This window comes from Xenopus laevis, chromosome 2S (genome assembly GCF_017654675.1).
Source record: "Xenopus laevis strain J_2021 chromosome 2S, Xenopus_laevis_v10.1, whole genome shotgun sequence".
Taxonomy (NCBI): domain Eukaryota; kingdom Metazoa; phylum Chordata; class Amphibia; order Anura; family Pipidae; genus Xenopus; species Xenopus laevis.
This window is the reverse complement of record NC_054374.1, coordinates 128,635,940-128,653,134: the sequence shown is the minus strand read 5'-3', so window position 1 is coordinate 128,653,134 and position 17,195 is coordinate 128,635,940. Positions and strand designations below refer to the sequence as shown.

Here is a 17,195-nt window from a genome sequence, read left to right as displayed (position 1 = left end):
CAAGTAAAATACGTAATCTAAAATGTTAATGATGTTTGATCTGGGTATAAAATTGTATAACAAAATGTGAAGGGCAGAATTCTCTGTCCGGACCTGTCTGATTTCCTGTATTGCTAAATCTGCAGTTTGGTGCACCTTGCAAATAAATCTATCTTCTGAGTTTGATTTTGGGGTCGACTAATATCCCCAAACAGCTTCATATTCCGAATTCGCCCGAAGTTTCCTTGTGAGGCATCTTCCAGCGACTTTGTAAAATGAAGCGCCGCGTGTGCCGTGCAGCAGGCGATTTTTCATTATAGCCAGCGGAAGACAGGGGGAAGCCAGGGATATAAGTCGTCCCAAAGAAGAGGCGATTAGTCGACAGGAGACTAAATCTCCCCGAATCGCCAGATGTGGCCTTACCCTTATGGTTGCAGTTGTCTACAAATATTAAATGTGTTTACTACTACTAGAACAATTCAAATAAAAATACGTGAGACTTTGCATCTTTTAAGGTTCATGTGCCTCTATGTTTCTGTAATACAGTACAATGATATGTTACAGTCTCACAGGCACTTAGGGGGTTATTTACTAAAGTCTAGTTGGTGTTTTAAAGGGCAAAACACTATGTTTTTTTTGAGAAAAAAAATTGAATTTTTCAAGATTTGTTATACCTTAAAAGTCAGAATCTCAAACCTGGTCATGTAGATATCAATGGGGCAAATTCACTAATCTCCGAAAATTCGCCAGCGTTGGCTTCGCTCACATTGCAACACTTCTACAGGCGTAGATTCGCCAGGACAATGCTAATTCACTAAAATCCACAGTTGCGTTCAGGGCGCTGAACGCTGGCGAAGTTGCACTAATGTTACTGCGGCATGCAAAGCAAAGTTGCGTTAGCATTGGCTAATTTGCATACGGCGGGAAGTTAAAGTTCAATGGACGTATATGTTGCTGCAAATACATTACACTACACAAGATCGGGAAACCTTAATAAAAGAAAATAAAGTTGTTATATTGCCCTACACATGAGCCCAGTGTATAGTTTATGTGCCATATGTTAGGAAATGTTGGGGGGGAAGCTGGGTACCCCAGAAAAAATTTACAATCTTTTGCTAGCCTATCACCCTGAAAAATGAAAAGTCACCAGCATTTTTTGGGACTTAGAAAAATTTCCAACAATTTTTTGAGGAAGTCCTATCTACTCTACTGCACTTCGCCTGGTCTGAGGTGGCCAAGGCAAGTCTGGCGCAAGAGGTAACGTTCAGTAAAATTTGCATCTTAGTGAAGTTACTCCAGCGACCGTTAGTAAATCGGTGAAGTACCAAAATGACGTCACGCTGGCGAATTTTCGCTAGCATTAGTCAATTTGCCCTTTAGTAAATTTGCCCCAACGTCCCTTTTAAAAATGGAATATATCATAATCTGCTCTGGATATCGTATGAGAATTAAAAAAAATTGAGTTTTTTCAGTTGATAATCCAAAAAAGTTGGAGTTTTCAGGTGCCAAATCCTAAAAAAAACATCCAATTTAATTTTTTTCATGGCATTGCGAATTTATAGAGTCTTTTCCCACACCAAATTTTCAAAGTTGTTTTAATAAAATAGTGAGATGAATTCAGATTTTAATAAATAACCCCTTAGGGTTTGTGATTGTAATCACTTGAAAATGGCAGCACTTGTGCTTTTTGTTCTTTCCTTCTGTAAAAGAAAATCTTGTGAAAATCTATAGAGCTGGCATTATTTTTACTGGACGTGGAAGATTGTGATTTAGGCATTTTTATCTTACTTTCTCAGAGGGTGACTCTAAAATCTCATGCAAAACAAACTATGCAGTAAGGAAGGCAGGTATCCCAGGGACTAGAGCCATATGAACAGAGCCAGCAGACCCAGCTGTTGCTCAAGAAGATTAAAGGGCTAGATGAGTTGTGACAATTACAAAATTTCAGCATATGTTTGTGAAAGATCATTTTTTATGGTATAAGAGGGGCCCTAAATTGATTATGTTATTGAAGTCTAGTAACTTCTAGTTCGATCACTGATTTAGGGTCTATTTCAACACTATTTCAAAGTTTTGCGCTGAAATAAAGTTGATGCATAATTCAATATAGGAAGTTTCTGATTGGAGGGGACTCCTGCACATGGAACTAGTTCCTGGTTAGAAGACTCTGCAAGTAATTTGAAAAGTGCTCAGGGTATGTCAGTGCTCAGGTATAATCCAGCATGTGTTGCTCTAGATAAGTGACATCTTTGGATGTTAGGATATATACAAAATTACTGGCTCCATTTAGTTGTACTATACACACTATGGTACAATTTCAGGTTTAGCTAAACAAAATTTGACTTGGTCTAAAGCTGGGGGTAAAGTCAGTTCTTAAATCTTTCCCTGTATTGGTTATTTCACGTACAGTATACATGGTGGATGCATACCAGGTCATGGGTGACATATTTTGATGTGGGCAGACTGAGATGATGTAAATCATGCAGATTAATAACAGGACATCCTACATTTACATGCCTTATTAATTATGTGTTTCAACAATCTATTTTAACAGCCCCTGCAACACAAAGAGAGAGTCTATAGAGCCAATGTTTAGTTTGCATTAGGATGTAAAGAAAAATGCCCCTTGTGCAGTAATAGTGTTTCTTGTCTCACTGTCAGGTTAGCAGTAGCACATATTGTCATCTTTGTGTGCTGCTCAAGGACACAGCGAAAGCTTTGCACTAAGCCATGAGGTGAAGCTTATATTATATTTGCTGTATCCTGCCTTTTATTTGTCCCTTATGCTTTTGGGTTTACGTCTCTTCATTTCATCAGTCCTCTCCAATCTTTACAGTAAATCTTTAATAAGCCTTAAATGCTTTGCAGACAGACACAATGAAACATTTGGAAGCGTCAGGCACAGGATTGAATTTGGGTCATAATTTTAATTAAAACAAGTGAAATAATTTCCATAAACATTCTTCTGGGGGAGCGGCACCAACACTCCCAGGCTAAGGTCGAGCAACTCTTTGTGGCTGTATTATGTTTGGAATTTGATTTCTTTGTAGACAATAGATTGAGAGCAATTTTTAATAAATTTTACTGTATAAGGTGTTTGAATTTTATTGCTCACAGCTGTCATAAAAATTCTTGCAACTGCATCTGACTGACTAATACACCAGTATTTTCTTATTTGTAACCATGTAATGTGCTAAGAGGGTCCCAACCAAATCCAAGGGTGGGCTTTAACTGAAAATGTCTGACAACCACTCGCGACCTCTGATTTTTGTATGTATAGTGTGTAATCCATACGGTAACATAGTGGCTGGAGAGTAGCTATGACAGACTTGCTACTCTGCTGCTGCAGTTTCCACCAGTTCCAGGTCAATCTTAATAATACCAAGTGTTGGAGTTCTGTGATGTGGGTGAAATGTGAGTGATGCATTGCTGGAAGGCACAAGGGTTCCCATGTTGCAACAGGAAATTTGCAGGCTACATAATAAACTTTGGAGGCACTTTACAGCCAGTAGGGGTGATTTTTTTTTTGTTTTTGAGAGACTATGGATATATGATGCTGCGTGGTGAATTTTGAAATTTTCCATTCACTTTTGGGCAACCAGTAGTTATATAGTATAATACATTTATGATCCGTGCAGTGGAAGCTGTATTTTTCAGTGCAGATCAAATAACACTGAAGCTGAGAGCAGTGGAGACAATGCTCAGAGCAAAGGGTACCCAAACAGTCCGGATCAGTTCCAGAACCCTGCCTTTCTCTGGAGCAGCTGAATATTTGCATTTGTACCTGTGAATATTGTATGAGATGATAAATTGTGGCGCTGAGAGACTCCATGAATATTTATGAAGGAGTACATTCATCTCTTCCCACATAGAACGACCTAATCTTTTTTTAGGAACTGTGGCAGAGATAATTGCCTCACTAAAGGAGAACTAAACCCCCCAATAATAAAAACCCCTACCCTTCATAGTGCCCCCTCTCTGCTTCCCCATCTGTACAGAAATGTACATAGAAGCATGATGATACATTAAACATTGCAAAGAGTACATCAATGTTTTCCCAACTGTAGACAATAAATTAGGTGTCTAAGAACCACGTATTAATCAAATTATGCTGAAAGGAGAGATAATTCCAGACCTAATGAGATACAAAATAACAGCGGGTTAGTACTTTATAATAAGTTTCCACTTCAAATTGGTTGTATCCCAAATTATTTGCAAAGCTTGCAATTGTAATATCTGTCCCAGTTCTTGTTCTTAACAGTTCATATAAGATGGGGGTACATTGTTAGCTGGTTCCCTCAAAGTTCAGTGCAGCAGAGATTTTAAGGATTTAGAATTGGGAACAGTAAAACATAGAGGCTTTTTTTAGTTAATGGTTGAACTTTAATGGTTTTGGAGGTTTCGAAAACCATGACTAAACTCATAAACTCTTTAACCACTATTGTCAGTGAATTTATTAAAAGATCCAAATGTGTTGATGGCAAATTTGGCTTAAAGATTCATGCACCATTTGTATAAATAAAGAAGATGGAGGTAGATTTACTCATTCTCATTGAAGGATCCTCTGGCATTATAATGGGTGCTTGGTACTAAATAATTGGTCCATGGCACTGAAGAGCTCTGGAAAAGTATTAACATGCATTTGTTAGCATGGGTTTTAACACGGGCAGATGAGAAGCTTATATGATAAAAGATGTGGGTAAGGACTGTGGAGGTTGGATGCATCTCCTCTCTACGAATAAAAATCAATTGATATGTTTTCAGTTACATGAGGGTAGATTGTCATGGCTTGGGTTGTTGTCGCTGGAGAATAGACATTGCAAGGAGACATTGATTACTCTTGATTAGTACATTAGAAGGCATTATAGATAGCTAGTGAGAGATCTATTCTTCCATTAAATGGATCACTGCACCAGAGGACACCCCTTCAGACTAGAGCAGGGATCCCCAACCTTTAGAGCCCGTGAGCAACAACCAGAAGTAAAAGGAGTTGGGGAGCAACACTAGCATGAAAAATGTTCTTGGGGTGCCAAATAAGGGCTGTGATTGGCCATTTAGTAGCCCCTATGTGGATTGTCAGCCTACATTGAGGTTCTGTTTGTCGGTACAACTGGCTTATATGAAACCAAAACTTGCCTCCAAGCCTGGAATTCAAAAATAACCACCTGCTTTGAGGCCACTGGGAGCAACATCCAAGGGATTGAGGAGCAACATGTTGCTCAAGAGCTACTGGTTGGGGATCACTGGACTAGAGGATAAGAACTTTCATTTGAAGCAACGTAGGTGGTTCTCCACAGTGAGGACAGTGAGGTTGTGGAATGCACTGCCGGGTGATGTTGTGATGACTTCATGTTTTTAAGAGTGGCTTGGATGGTGTCTTGGACAAGCAGAATATCCAAGGCTATAGTGATCCTAAAATCTACAATTAATATAGATATTGCACTGGGGTTTATTTGGAGGGGTTGAACTTGATGTAATCTGGTCTTTTTCCACCCAATTTAACTATGTTACATTTGCTGAAATTAGGTATTCACAGATGTTGGTCCAAAACACATTTTTGCTCCACTGTAGGAACAGGTAAAGGAATTGGAATTGACACATTTATTCTTGCCTTCTTGCATTTATTCAGAATGTATCCTATTTCATTGCTACTGGGGCTGAGAATGGGCCTGTACAGTTATTTTAGCTTCCCATTCCCTGTCTGCTCCTCTCCAGGATCCCCTACACAAAGATAAATACTCCACTCCCTCCTTTTTTTGGTAAACCTCCCACTGAGTTATTTGGAGATAATTCCAGTTTATTTTTACCCGTCTCTCTATCTTTGAACATTTCCCTGCCCTTCTCTTTTGTGGACTGATCCATTAACCATTTGACTGCACCAGTAGCTGTAAAACAGGTTTTATTAGATCCTTTCGCAAAGAAGAAATAGAGGTTCCATAACCCCAAAGGACAAAAGATAGTTCATCCAACATTGTATCTAAGTGAAAATGGAAAAATTAAAAACAAAGCAAACTTATATGAAATTATTTTCCTTAGAATAAAACATTATATAATATAAAACAAAAACAAAGGCAAATTGTATACTTATCATTCACAAATGAATGATAACACCTGACACACCTGCTCCCCCCTCATTCTTTTGTCAGGCACATACATACAGTACACAGGCATATTTAGGCATAACACATAATAGAGTTTAGCATGCACAGTGGCACATACCCGTGAACACCCAGAATTCAATCAGGATCTGTTATGTCCTCTAATTAAATCCACTAACCAGGGCCCTATTTTCTATATAAGCATCCGAGGGCCAGTACCTGGTAATTTTTTAAGAGACAAACTTCTGGTTTTCAAACTGGAAATTCTACTCTTCTAGTGCAGGGGGTACAATAGGGCTTCTCTGTGCTAGTGTCCTGCCCCCCCCAAAAAAGGTGAGCGCCGGGGGGAAGGGAAGGGAGGCAGCAGCAGCAAGGATCACCCCATGAGCACAAATATTAATATTTAATAATAAATACCAATAGCAATAGTACTTAATTCAAACTAAGATATAATTAAACTTTTTAGGAAGCAAAGTCTATTGGGTTTATTTAATGTTTACATTATTTTCTAGTCGACATAAGGTACGAAGATCCGTTATCCAGAAAACCCCATGTCCCAAGCATTCTGGATAACAGGTCCCATACCTGTATATTATGTATTTCTGTATATCGTTACTTGAAACCAAGAAGCACCCCTTTTTTTTAGTATATCTATCATATATTTGCTGGCGCACTGACTCGCAGTTTCCCTTAGAAGTTCTGAATTTGGATGCATTTGTGACTGACATGCTCATCTGAACTCACTGCAATTCCCACCCTCCTCTGTTCCTTCCTCCCTGCACAGTTTGAGCTCTGCACTGTGCAGGCAACATTATGCTGATACCAGGCAGACCATCAGGTTCTTGTGGCAGCAAATTTCCTCTCTCAGGCTTAGATTGAACTCCCTTAAGCAGATGTTGCGCTCCACCTGTGCTGGAAATTTGATTCTGCTTCTTTCCAAGAGCATTTATCATGCCGTAACCTATGTCATCAATATAAAGTGGAGTCCCTTCAGATGTGCTCCACTGACCTTTGCAGCACTACAAAACCTGCTGTAGCGCATGGATCCCAGCACAAAGCTAGATCACAGCAGAGTGAGGATCAGACACAAAAATGGATCTGGGAGCAGGGCACCTGTACCTCACACTAAATAAGAGAATCTGCATCAGTGCAGCATGAGAATCTTCCATTTGTAATATGAAGTCATATGCTGAGTACTGACATCACTGGATGGCAAGGTTCCCCCTTCAGATTTCTGACTGGCAGTTTGACACCCATGTCCTGTAAGTGAGTATTGATGTCACAGGAGAAAGTGACTAAGCTTCTATCGTCTCTGTTTCCTTCCACCTCCCACCCCACCTCCCTGCACTCTCTCAAGTCCTGGATAGGGTTGGTCACTGTGTGAATGCTGCACTCCGTCTGGTCACCAGCACCTCACTCTGTGTCCTCACTTTCCCATGTTCGCATGACAGCAGACAAGGCTTGGGGCTGATCTAGTGAATGACCTTGCACAAGGCTCATTAGCACTGTTTTCCTCTAGCTCTCCACCCACAGGAGACTAAGTAGAATGCCTGCAGAGCTGGGTGCTCCCCTCTGCCTCTCCTGCCTGCTACTGCTCTCTGCACTCAGGATACAAACTTTCAATCTGGATGTCACCAACACACTGACCAAAGATGGGGAAAAGGGCAGTTTATTTGGCTTCTCACTGGCCCTTCACAAACAACTGAATCCTGACCCTATGAGCTGGTAAGTTTTACCATATAGAGTTCCCAGGGGCAGACCCTGATTTCCAGCACAGTCGGAGGGCAAAATCTGGAAGGAAATAGTTAAATCTACCACCTTAGAGGGGAAATATGCTGCCTCCAGGACTCAGGGTGTAAGCATGCTGCTGATTGTAAAGTGCCCGGATCAAACAGTGCAGGGAGGAGGCTGGGAACTGCAGTTCACATAAGCATGTCAGTCAGAAAGTCAGAAAAAGATGCAAGTTCAGTGGGCACCTGTGTCTGAGTTTGCAGGGGTGTGTGTCTGGGTGCATTCTAAACTCTGTGGAGCTCATTTATCATCACTGGTCAAATTTAAACCCAGGCAGTAACCTATAGCAACCTATGGTTATTAATTTTTTTTTTTAGCCATCTGTCATCAGTTGAATAATGAAAGCAAAAATGTGGTTGGTTACCATGGGTTACTGCCCAGGTGCACATTCTCCCAGTGTTGATGGGGTTAAGTTTTTTGAATTGAGGGATCCCTCCTTAGACATGCAGCACTGCTTCTGTTTAAGTTGTTTTAGTTAGGGTGCTATGGCATGGTGTTGAATAAATATTGCCTTTTTATATATGTTGATTTTTTTCATACAATTATTTCTATCACTACAGCATTTGGGCTTATGGGCTGGGGGTTGAGTCCCAATTTTTTGTATATATAATTCTCCCAGTGTTGTTACATGACCCCCTGTGTGTGGTGCCTAAGTATGTCTGAGTACTGTGTATGCCTGCCAAAGAACATGTGTATTTACTGAGTCTGCATTTGTGTCTGTGTATGCCGGCCTGAGTATGTCAGACTCTGTGTGTGTGCCTGTATTTAGTTTGTGTGACTGCCTAAATGTGCTTATACATGGGAGGGCTGGCAACATACGGGCATTATATGTAGTACTGCCATGTGTTCTGATTTGGAACTGTATTTATCTCTCATACTGTCTCAGCATTATGCATAGAATTGGTTCTACATTTTTTTCTACCATGTGCCCAGGGCATAATATTCAATATATGTTTATGAAAAATGTATTCCCTAAGTTTAAAGGGGCTTCATTATGATGGGAAGACCACATCATTTGCGACACCACTGATTATTGTACAAGGAAACTGCTTTGTATTTGTCCTTCAGTCTGTTCAGGTGGCATTGTGCATTGTCTTGGCACTACATTTATTATGCCACATGACTGGATTCTGGGGGATTATCTTTCAAGGTGACCCTGTTTATTCTACATGAAGAATCTGTGTGCCAACTAACTGAAATCAACAATGGGGGACTTGGAATTTGGATTTTGGATTTGGAATCCTAAGCTGCCCTGTGATGCTGCCCCCCTTCAGTGCTCTTATCTTATCCTGGATGGAGCAGGGTACATCAATATTCAGAGAGCACCATTGCGCTCTCATACACTAGAAGAGCTGAATTTTTACCTTCTCTGGCAACTTGTGGGGCAATGCCATCTGAGGCACGTTTCTCACCTTGTCCCTGACTAACCCCCAAAGAAAAAAATCACCCTAGACTTCACAAAAAGTTTTATAGATTTTGTGAAATGACACAATCCCATACCAGATAAAGGGTCAGATTTTTTTATTTTTTTATTTTTTAGAAAACTTTTCCCCTCATTCCATTAACTATTTGCCCATAGATTTCAGTGGAGTTTGCATTTGGCAAAATATGACACAAGCTTTTGTCATTGAAATGAGCCTGCTCAAAATTTGATGGTTGCTTATTCTCAGGCATCTACATCTGATATACTTTGTCAAAAACACCCGAAAACCGCTAAAACCACAAATCGAAAAAAAGATCTACTAGTAAAAGGATCATCTGATTTTTTGTGTTAAAAAGCCAGAGCCCGAAAAAGTTGCAGTTTAATAAATTGGCCCCTTTAATGTTCTTATCTCTGGTGTGTCAGTCTGGCAGCTCAGTGATCCAGGTGCAGATTCTGAACTGTTATAATTTGCTACATTTAGGGCTCTTACACACAGCCGTTCCGACCTGCGCTCCCCTGCGTTCCGTTTTTTGGCGTTCAGCCGCAGGGGAGCGCAGGAATAGACGCAAGTCATTATTTGAAATGGGGCTGTACTCACTCAGGCGCGTGTAGGCGCCGAACGCAGGTTCAGACGCAACATGCTGCATTTTTCCTGCGTTCGGCGCCTACACGCGCCTGAGTGAGTACAGCCCCATTTCAAATAATGACTTGCGTCTATTCCTGCGCTCCCCTGCGGCTGAAAGCCAAAAAAACGGAACGCAGGGGAGCGCAGGTCGGAACGGCCGTGTGTAAGAGCCCTTAGTTGATACAATTAGTTCATACATTTCTCAGCAGTATATGTGAAGTATTAGCAACTATTGTATTCGTTCAAACAGCTGCCTTTAATGAAACTCAGGCAGCTGTTTGAATAGGAATCAATTGAAGTTGTTATTTCTGAAAACAACTGAACTGAAGTGTTGTAGAGTGAACAATCACTTTAATGTACACAGGTTGGTTTTCAGGGATCTCTACTCCACAGTCTCATGGGCAGAGCCCGGCAGAATAGATTCATGTGGAGTGTAGCTATAATCCATTCTCAGGATCTCATAGGGCGATGTTGGTGTATGTGGAGAGGTGCTGTCACCCAATTCAGTCATTGTTGACAAAATGAGTATGATTTGTGCCTTGAACAAGCCTAGAATTTGAGACATGCAGATCATCTGATTTAATGCTCCCATTTGTATGTACTGTATATGCAGATCATGTCTAATCATAAACTGCACAGAGCGGCCCCAGTGATCCAGTCATTCAACCCAGATGCAAAACCACTGGATCCTTTTAAAGTGTCAAATAGACTCTAAGGACTTTTAAAAGATAAAACGCAATTTTTTCAGAGGAAAAAAAAAATTAAACTTTGATGGTGTTAAAAGTAATGTAGAAGTCAATGATATCCTGATCTGTGCTGGGTTTTGTTCAATAATAACATATGTTGGGTTTGCACATATGTTGGTATAAAAATAATCTCTTTATATAGTTTATGAGGTATGAAATCACATTGCCTTGTGCACAGAGAACATCAGAATATCAAATCAAAATATATGTTTCCCATGATACATGTTCATACAACCTATGTAGTAACAAAGACAGGTATCACTTGGAACACAGTAATACAAACAAACCAGCAGACACAGTGGTTGCTAAAGAGCTCAGAAGCATTAAAGGTCTGCTCTGCACTGAAAGGCTCTGCATTAGCCTATGAGCAGTCACATGGTGTGTCTTGTATGAGATTAGCCTTAGGAGACCTCAGCCAAGTTATCCAAAATGGAAACTCACATTTTTATTATGGGTTGGTGGCTCAGCAGGGAGCACTTTTGGTGTCATAACTGCTTTAGTAGGGTACAATTGTTTGTTCAGCATTGCCTGGTTACTGCTCTCCATTCCTGTAAATTCATGGATGTTAGGACTTCTGTCTGTTATTTGACTTGGTTTGCCTGTGGCCTGCCTTGTCCTGTTCTGACCTCTGGATAATACTGTTGCCAATAGAGTTGCTGTTATTTTACTTGCATAACTGGTAAAAAATTATGGTTGATGCCAATGTTATTAATAGGGAAAAAGGCATAAAAATATAGGAAGGCTGGTAATTTTCTCTAGAAATCTGGCAACCCTACTAGTACCTCAATCCTATTCAGTCTTTACATCTTGCCTTTGATGCCCTTGCTGGCCTGCTGTCTGACCTCTATGTATAAATGCAGTTTCATGTGAAAAATGTTTTTTTGATAAATGATGGTTCAGCAACCATAATATATGACTAGCGATATACAAAAAAAACTATTAAATGCCCACTTTCCACAATTATATACATATAATTTACTTGGCTGTGGACGCAGCAGGGTTAATCAAAAGGTGATAGGTGATTGCTATTATATACTATATATGGTGAGGAATGACTAGTGCCCTTAGCATATCAGTCATATTCTCTGGTGGCGGTACTGCTGTGTTATATTAAACTGTATGAATGGAATGCCTCAATATATAAGCATCATTATACATATAAATAATCTGAGATTCCCAAAGGAAACTCTTTTGCCCAGTGCGGAGATAATGTTATTTTAACAATGCAAAACAAAGTTACACCGAACAGCGATCTTTCCACTTTGTTTTCATGTTGTTTACAGCCCTATCTTCAGAATTTCATGTCAGTTTGTCCTGCTGCCATTGCATTCTTCCACCCTGAGCTTTGTAGCGGCTGGTACAGCATCACTTTCTGAAATTCTTTATCTGAATTATGTGAGTCCTGAGAACACTCTACATTTATCATGAGATTAAACTGTCTGTTTGCAACAAGACTGCACAATCTTCTAAATATCTAAATATTAAAGGGGAAGTAAAGGCAGTGAAAATATTCAGATTCTCAGGGGTTTATTCCCTATTTAGGAGATCTCTCCAACATGAAGCTTCCTGCATAGGGTACCTTCCAACCCCCTCTGTCATGGCACTGTGCTGGGGTCTGCAGGGATACAGTATAATATCAGTAGGTGCCTTCTTCCTGCAGCAGACCTATCCTGTTCCCTATCACTGTAGGGAAAAGGTGATTTAAATCAGTTACAGTATAATAACAGACACATTACAGATCAAAGGAACATGGTAACTCCATGTGGCTCTGCTGAAGATGTAACAAGTTGCTGCGGTTAGGGACATTGTACCATTTCTCCAGAGCACAGCAGGAATAGGACATAGGGCATCCTTTGTAGGAATTTTCTAATTTAAGGGCCTCCTGAACTGCAAACTAACCCCTGGGTAAAAGTCAGAGTCAATAGCATAAGCATTGAGGCAGGAGCTGATATATATTTAATGAACTTTATGAAACGTTGTTTTTCTTTAAGCACTGAGAATTTTAGACTTTAGAGCCATTATTAAACTTTTTGGAGCATCTTTGTCATTGCTGTCCTCAGTGGTGGCAGGCCCAGGTCAATTCCTCTCTTATGGATTTCATTATTATCAAAACTAAAGCTCTCTCAACTGTGGATGCTAGGATATATATAAAGCATTACTGGCTCAATTCAGCTGTACTGTATACAAGGTTCTACAGTTCCAGTTTAAGCGAAACAACATCTCCCAACATTACCTGCCTTTGACTTGCCTTGGGCTTAAGTTGAAGGTATAGTGCTTGAATCTTTCCCTGTATGGCTCGTGCCACATAGCGGGACTGGTTTGAGTGACCTGTTTTGAAGATGGGCAGACTGAGATGATCCTACATCCTTTAGATGCCCAATCAAGTATATGTTTCATTGATCTATTTTAACAGCCCCTGCAACACATAGACAACAAAGCCAGTGTTTGGTTTGTGGACATGTTAATAAATCATAGCTCTAATATTTTCAGCCAGGCCTTTCATATGCTCACTGTGTAATAAATGTTTGGGTTCCATGTCTCATTGTCAGGTTAGCACATTTTGTCATCTTTGAGTGCGGTTCAGCTATAGCAGCCTTCTAAGGCTTTGGACTGAGTCTATAATAATGCAAATAATTAGCATTAATCTAGGCACACTTCTTTGCATGCACTATTGTATGTGTAAAGCTACAGTATATGTATGATTTCACAAGCATTACATCTGTTTTTTATGTCAAAGGCCTCAGCTTTCCTTGTACTTGGCTGTATCCTGCCTTTTATTTGTCCCTTACACTTTTTGGTTTGTTTTCCTTCATTCCATTAATCCTCCCCAATCCTTACAGTAAACCTTCTCTAATTAGCCTTTAATGGCAAACACAATGAAGCATTGCAGGTGCAGATAGGGAGTGTCAGGCACAGGAATGAATTTGGTTCATCATTTTAATTAAAATAAGTGAAATAATTTCCAGAAACATTCTTCTGGGGGAGCAGCACCAACACTCCCAGTCTTCAGTCTGGCAACTCCTTGTGGCTGTATTATGCTTGGAATGTGATATCCTTGTAGAAAACAGATGGAGAGCAATTAAAAACTTGTTTACTGTACAAGGTGCCTAAATATTATTGTTCACGGTTTAATAGAGGATATTACTGACTGACTGTAAGAGAATAGTTCAGTCAAACTAACAGTGGAATCTTATTGAAAGAGGGGCATGAACAGATGAGAGATAACTTGAATGCTTTGGTGGCAATTTGGCAGAGAATCTGGTTTACAACTAGGTCAGAAGTTCAAAAGTCACAGGGTTGTTGTTTTGATACCAATGATACGAAGTGTGATATGAAATAATTGTATCATGGGACAGAATTGTTGTGTTTTGGTAGTCGAGGATGAGTAGAGTATAACAGTGCTTTATTAGCAGGTTCATGCAGCCATTACACATCAACAGTAGCTTTTCTCTAACACCCCAAGCTGTATAGAAAGTACTGTGCATGCACAGCACCACTCATGTGCACAGTGACACCTACAGGCCATTTGTATAAACACCACAAAAATGAGTACTCTGCACACAAAACGCTCTGCAATTGTTTGGGAACACTGGTGTCATAATGTTTGTGTGCTAGAATGAACACACAGCTTGAACAAATTTGATGTGTGTACTGTACATGTTTTATCCCATACATAGTGGCTAGAAACGTGGGTATGGACTTGCTACACTGCTGTGAACTACAATTTGGGTTCCATGTGGTGGGCTCTGTCATTCTCTGTTTGGTTTACTCTGTGCTGCTGTTGCTGCTCTGTGGTTCTGTATTATATAATGCTGTGGAAATGATTGGCATTGTGATATACTGTTAGTGAAATGTGAGCTATGGGGGGCTTTATTTGGGGAGCAGGGTTGCACTCACAGGGACACTACAGACTATGCAATAAACTCAACATACTTTATGGACTATGGATATGTGATGCGCTGCTGAGTCAATTTTGAATGTTTGATTCATGTTTGGGAACACTGGTAGTTATACATTGTAGGCAAACTGTGGACTATGGGGTATGTTATTGGGGGTTTTGCATGCTGTGGGATGTCTTTTTGGAGCAATCTAATCTGCACAATACACTTTTGGGCTGTACTGATAATGACCATGATGTGACTTTTGCAGCAGATTAAACATTCTAATCACGTTACACAGGTGAAGCTACACCCCTTGCTGTATTTATTCTGTAATTTTAATGTTTTGATGATTTGAACATGAGATCCTGAGCATCATACTGCAACATAATACACTTTTGGAGGCACATACACCATGACTATAGAGTTAAACGTGGTCAAGGTGTTGGGTAAAAAGGTTAAGTGTGGGCTGCTTAACACAGTGGATCATTACTTATGCACAGTCCTGAGATGGTCTTGTAACATCAGGACTTTTAGATATTTGCACAGATCTTGTTGCTATATGCCAGGTACAGGTAGACCTATTACCTTAAAACAGGGATCCCCAACCTTTCGAACCAATGAGCAACATTCAGAAGTAAAAGGAGTTGGGGAGCAACACTAGCATGAACAATTTTCTTGGGGTGCCAAATAAGGGCTGTGATTGGCCATTTGGTAGCCCCCATGTGGATTGTCAACCTACATTGAGGCTCTGTTTGACCATGCACCTGTTTTTTATACAACCAAAACTTGCCTCCAAGCCTGGAATTCAAAAATAAGCACCTGTTTTGAGGCCACTGGGAGCAACATCCAAGGGGTTGGGGTGCAACATGTTGCTCACAAGCTACTGGTTGGGGATCACTGCCTTAGAGAGAAGGAAACCCAAACTGATCAGATCCAGCACAATACAGTATTTTGTCCTTCCACCAATATGATTATGAATCTATAATAAGGAAGCAGTTGGAGAGTACCCAGCCTTTCTCTGGAACAGCAGTATTTTCAGTTGTACCAGTGAATATTGTATGAGATGATAAATGCTGGTGCTGAGAGACCTCATGAATATATGTAGGGATAGTGTTCATCTCTTCCCGTAGAGATCTACCTTATCTTGTTTAAGAAAATCAGCAGGGATAATCGCCTCATTAATGGATCAAATGTTATATCTTTTTGCCCTGTTATATCTTTTTGACTACTCACTTAAAGTGGAACGTCACCCATATTTTTTCCATAATGAAAAAAACAATATTTGGAAACATTTTCCAATATACATTTATTAAAACAAAGTTAGCCATTGCAATTCAAAGCAACATTTATTTCTCCCTTTCTTCAGCGCTAATTCTGACTCTTACAACTGTATAGAAGAAGCCTGCTTTGCTTCAGTCTTCAAACCCACAGTAACTTCCATACTTCTTTATAGATCAGCTGGATTCTGCTGTGGTGTTCAAGAGTCACAATCAGCAGTTTAGAGAAGAGAAAGGCGAATATTGTTTCCAACAACAATTACATTTGTAGATATCTTTAAGGCCAGAGGAGCTTCTGCTTATACTTGTGGAAAGACATGCAGATAAGGTGTTTTCAAAGGAACGTCGCTGTTTTTGTACTTAGCAGCATTTGAATTTTTTTTTTTGTAAATTAGCCCTTTACAAAGCATTTTTAACTGTATAATTTTGATGCTAAAGACAATATGGTTGCTGCAGATTTTTGATGTGCTTCATATTTGGTTTAAATAAAATCTTATTGGCATTTGTAAGACTTTGGGATATTTTTGTCAGTGCGTTCAGCACTCAGTATTCAACTGATTCCATTTTATCTGATGTTTGGATAACTTATACATAATTCATGATCCTAAAATTAAAAAAAGGATCAATAGGCATGGAACTGCTTTATTCATATCTATGCCGTCTGTACTCTGCAATAGCTATTCTCTTTTTCTGACTAATTATGGGTTTGAGGCATAATAGGCCTTGAGGAGCTAATTGTGGATGGTTTCCTGACCCAACAGAAGACTCAGAGTATCAGAACAGGAGCCCGTGTTGCCTTACACCAGGGGTCCCCAATCTTTTTAACCTGTGAGCCACATTCAAATGTAAAAAAAAAGTTGGAGAGCAACACAAGCTTGCAAAAAGTCCTTGGGGTGCAAATTGACTATTTGTAGCTCCCATTTGGACTGGAAGTCTACTGGAGGCTTTGTTTGGCAAGACACCTGGTTTTTATACAACTAAATTTTGCTTTAAAGGAGAAGGAAAGCTACCGAAGCAGTTCATTGCCAATAGATTAGCCACAATAGTGCAAGCTATAACCTATATTTATTCTGCAGAATGCTTTACCATACTTGAGTAAACAGCCCTAGAAGCTCTCTGTTTGTTTAGGATAGCAGCTGCCATATAACCTTGGTGTGACATCACTTCCTGCCTGAGTCTCTCCCTGCTCACTGATAGCTCTGGGCTCAGATTACAGCAGGGAGGAGAGGAGGGAGGGGGAGAGGAGCAAACTGAGCATGCTCAAGCCCTGCCCTGGAGGTTTAAGCTGAAGGCAGGAAGTCTGATAAGGAAGCCCATGTGTAGAAGGAAAGAAATGCTCTGTTTCTTTTGACAGAGGACTCAGAGCAGCATTACT

The 17,195-nt window shown here is 40.1% G+C and overlaps 1 protein-coding gene across 5 annotated transcripts in view; it reads left to right on the top strand.

Moving 5' to 3' along the window:
• Positions 1 to 7,248: 7,248 nt before the first annotated feature.
• itga7.S (integrin subunit alpha 7 S homeolog) overlaps positions 7,249 to 17,195 on the top strand; it is a 66,752-nt gene continuing 56,805 nt past the window's right edge. Inside the window, exons 1-2 of one of the 5 annotated variants that reach the window (XM_041584373.1) lie at positions 7,249 to 7,339; positions 7,597 to 7,802. In XM_041584373.1, coding sequence (XP_041440307.1) covers positions 7,624 to 7,802 — 179 coding nt within the window. In that variant the 5' untranslated portion in view covers positions 7,249 to 7,339; positions 7,597 to 7,623. Of the gene's footprint in view, positions 7,803 to 17,195 lie in introns of all 5 variants that reach the window. The other 4 variants (XM_041584374.1, XM_041584376.1, XM_041584372.1 and 1 more) reach the window with 4 other exon arrangements.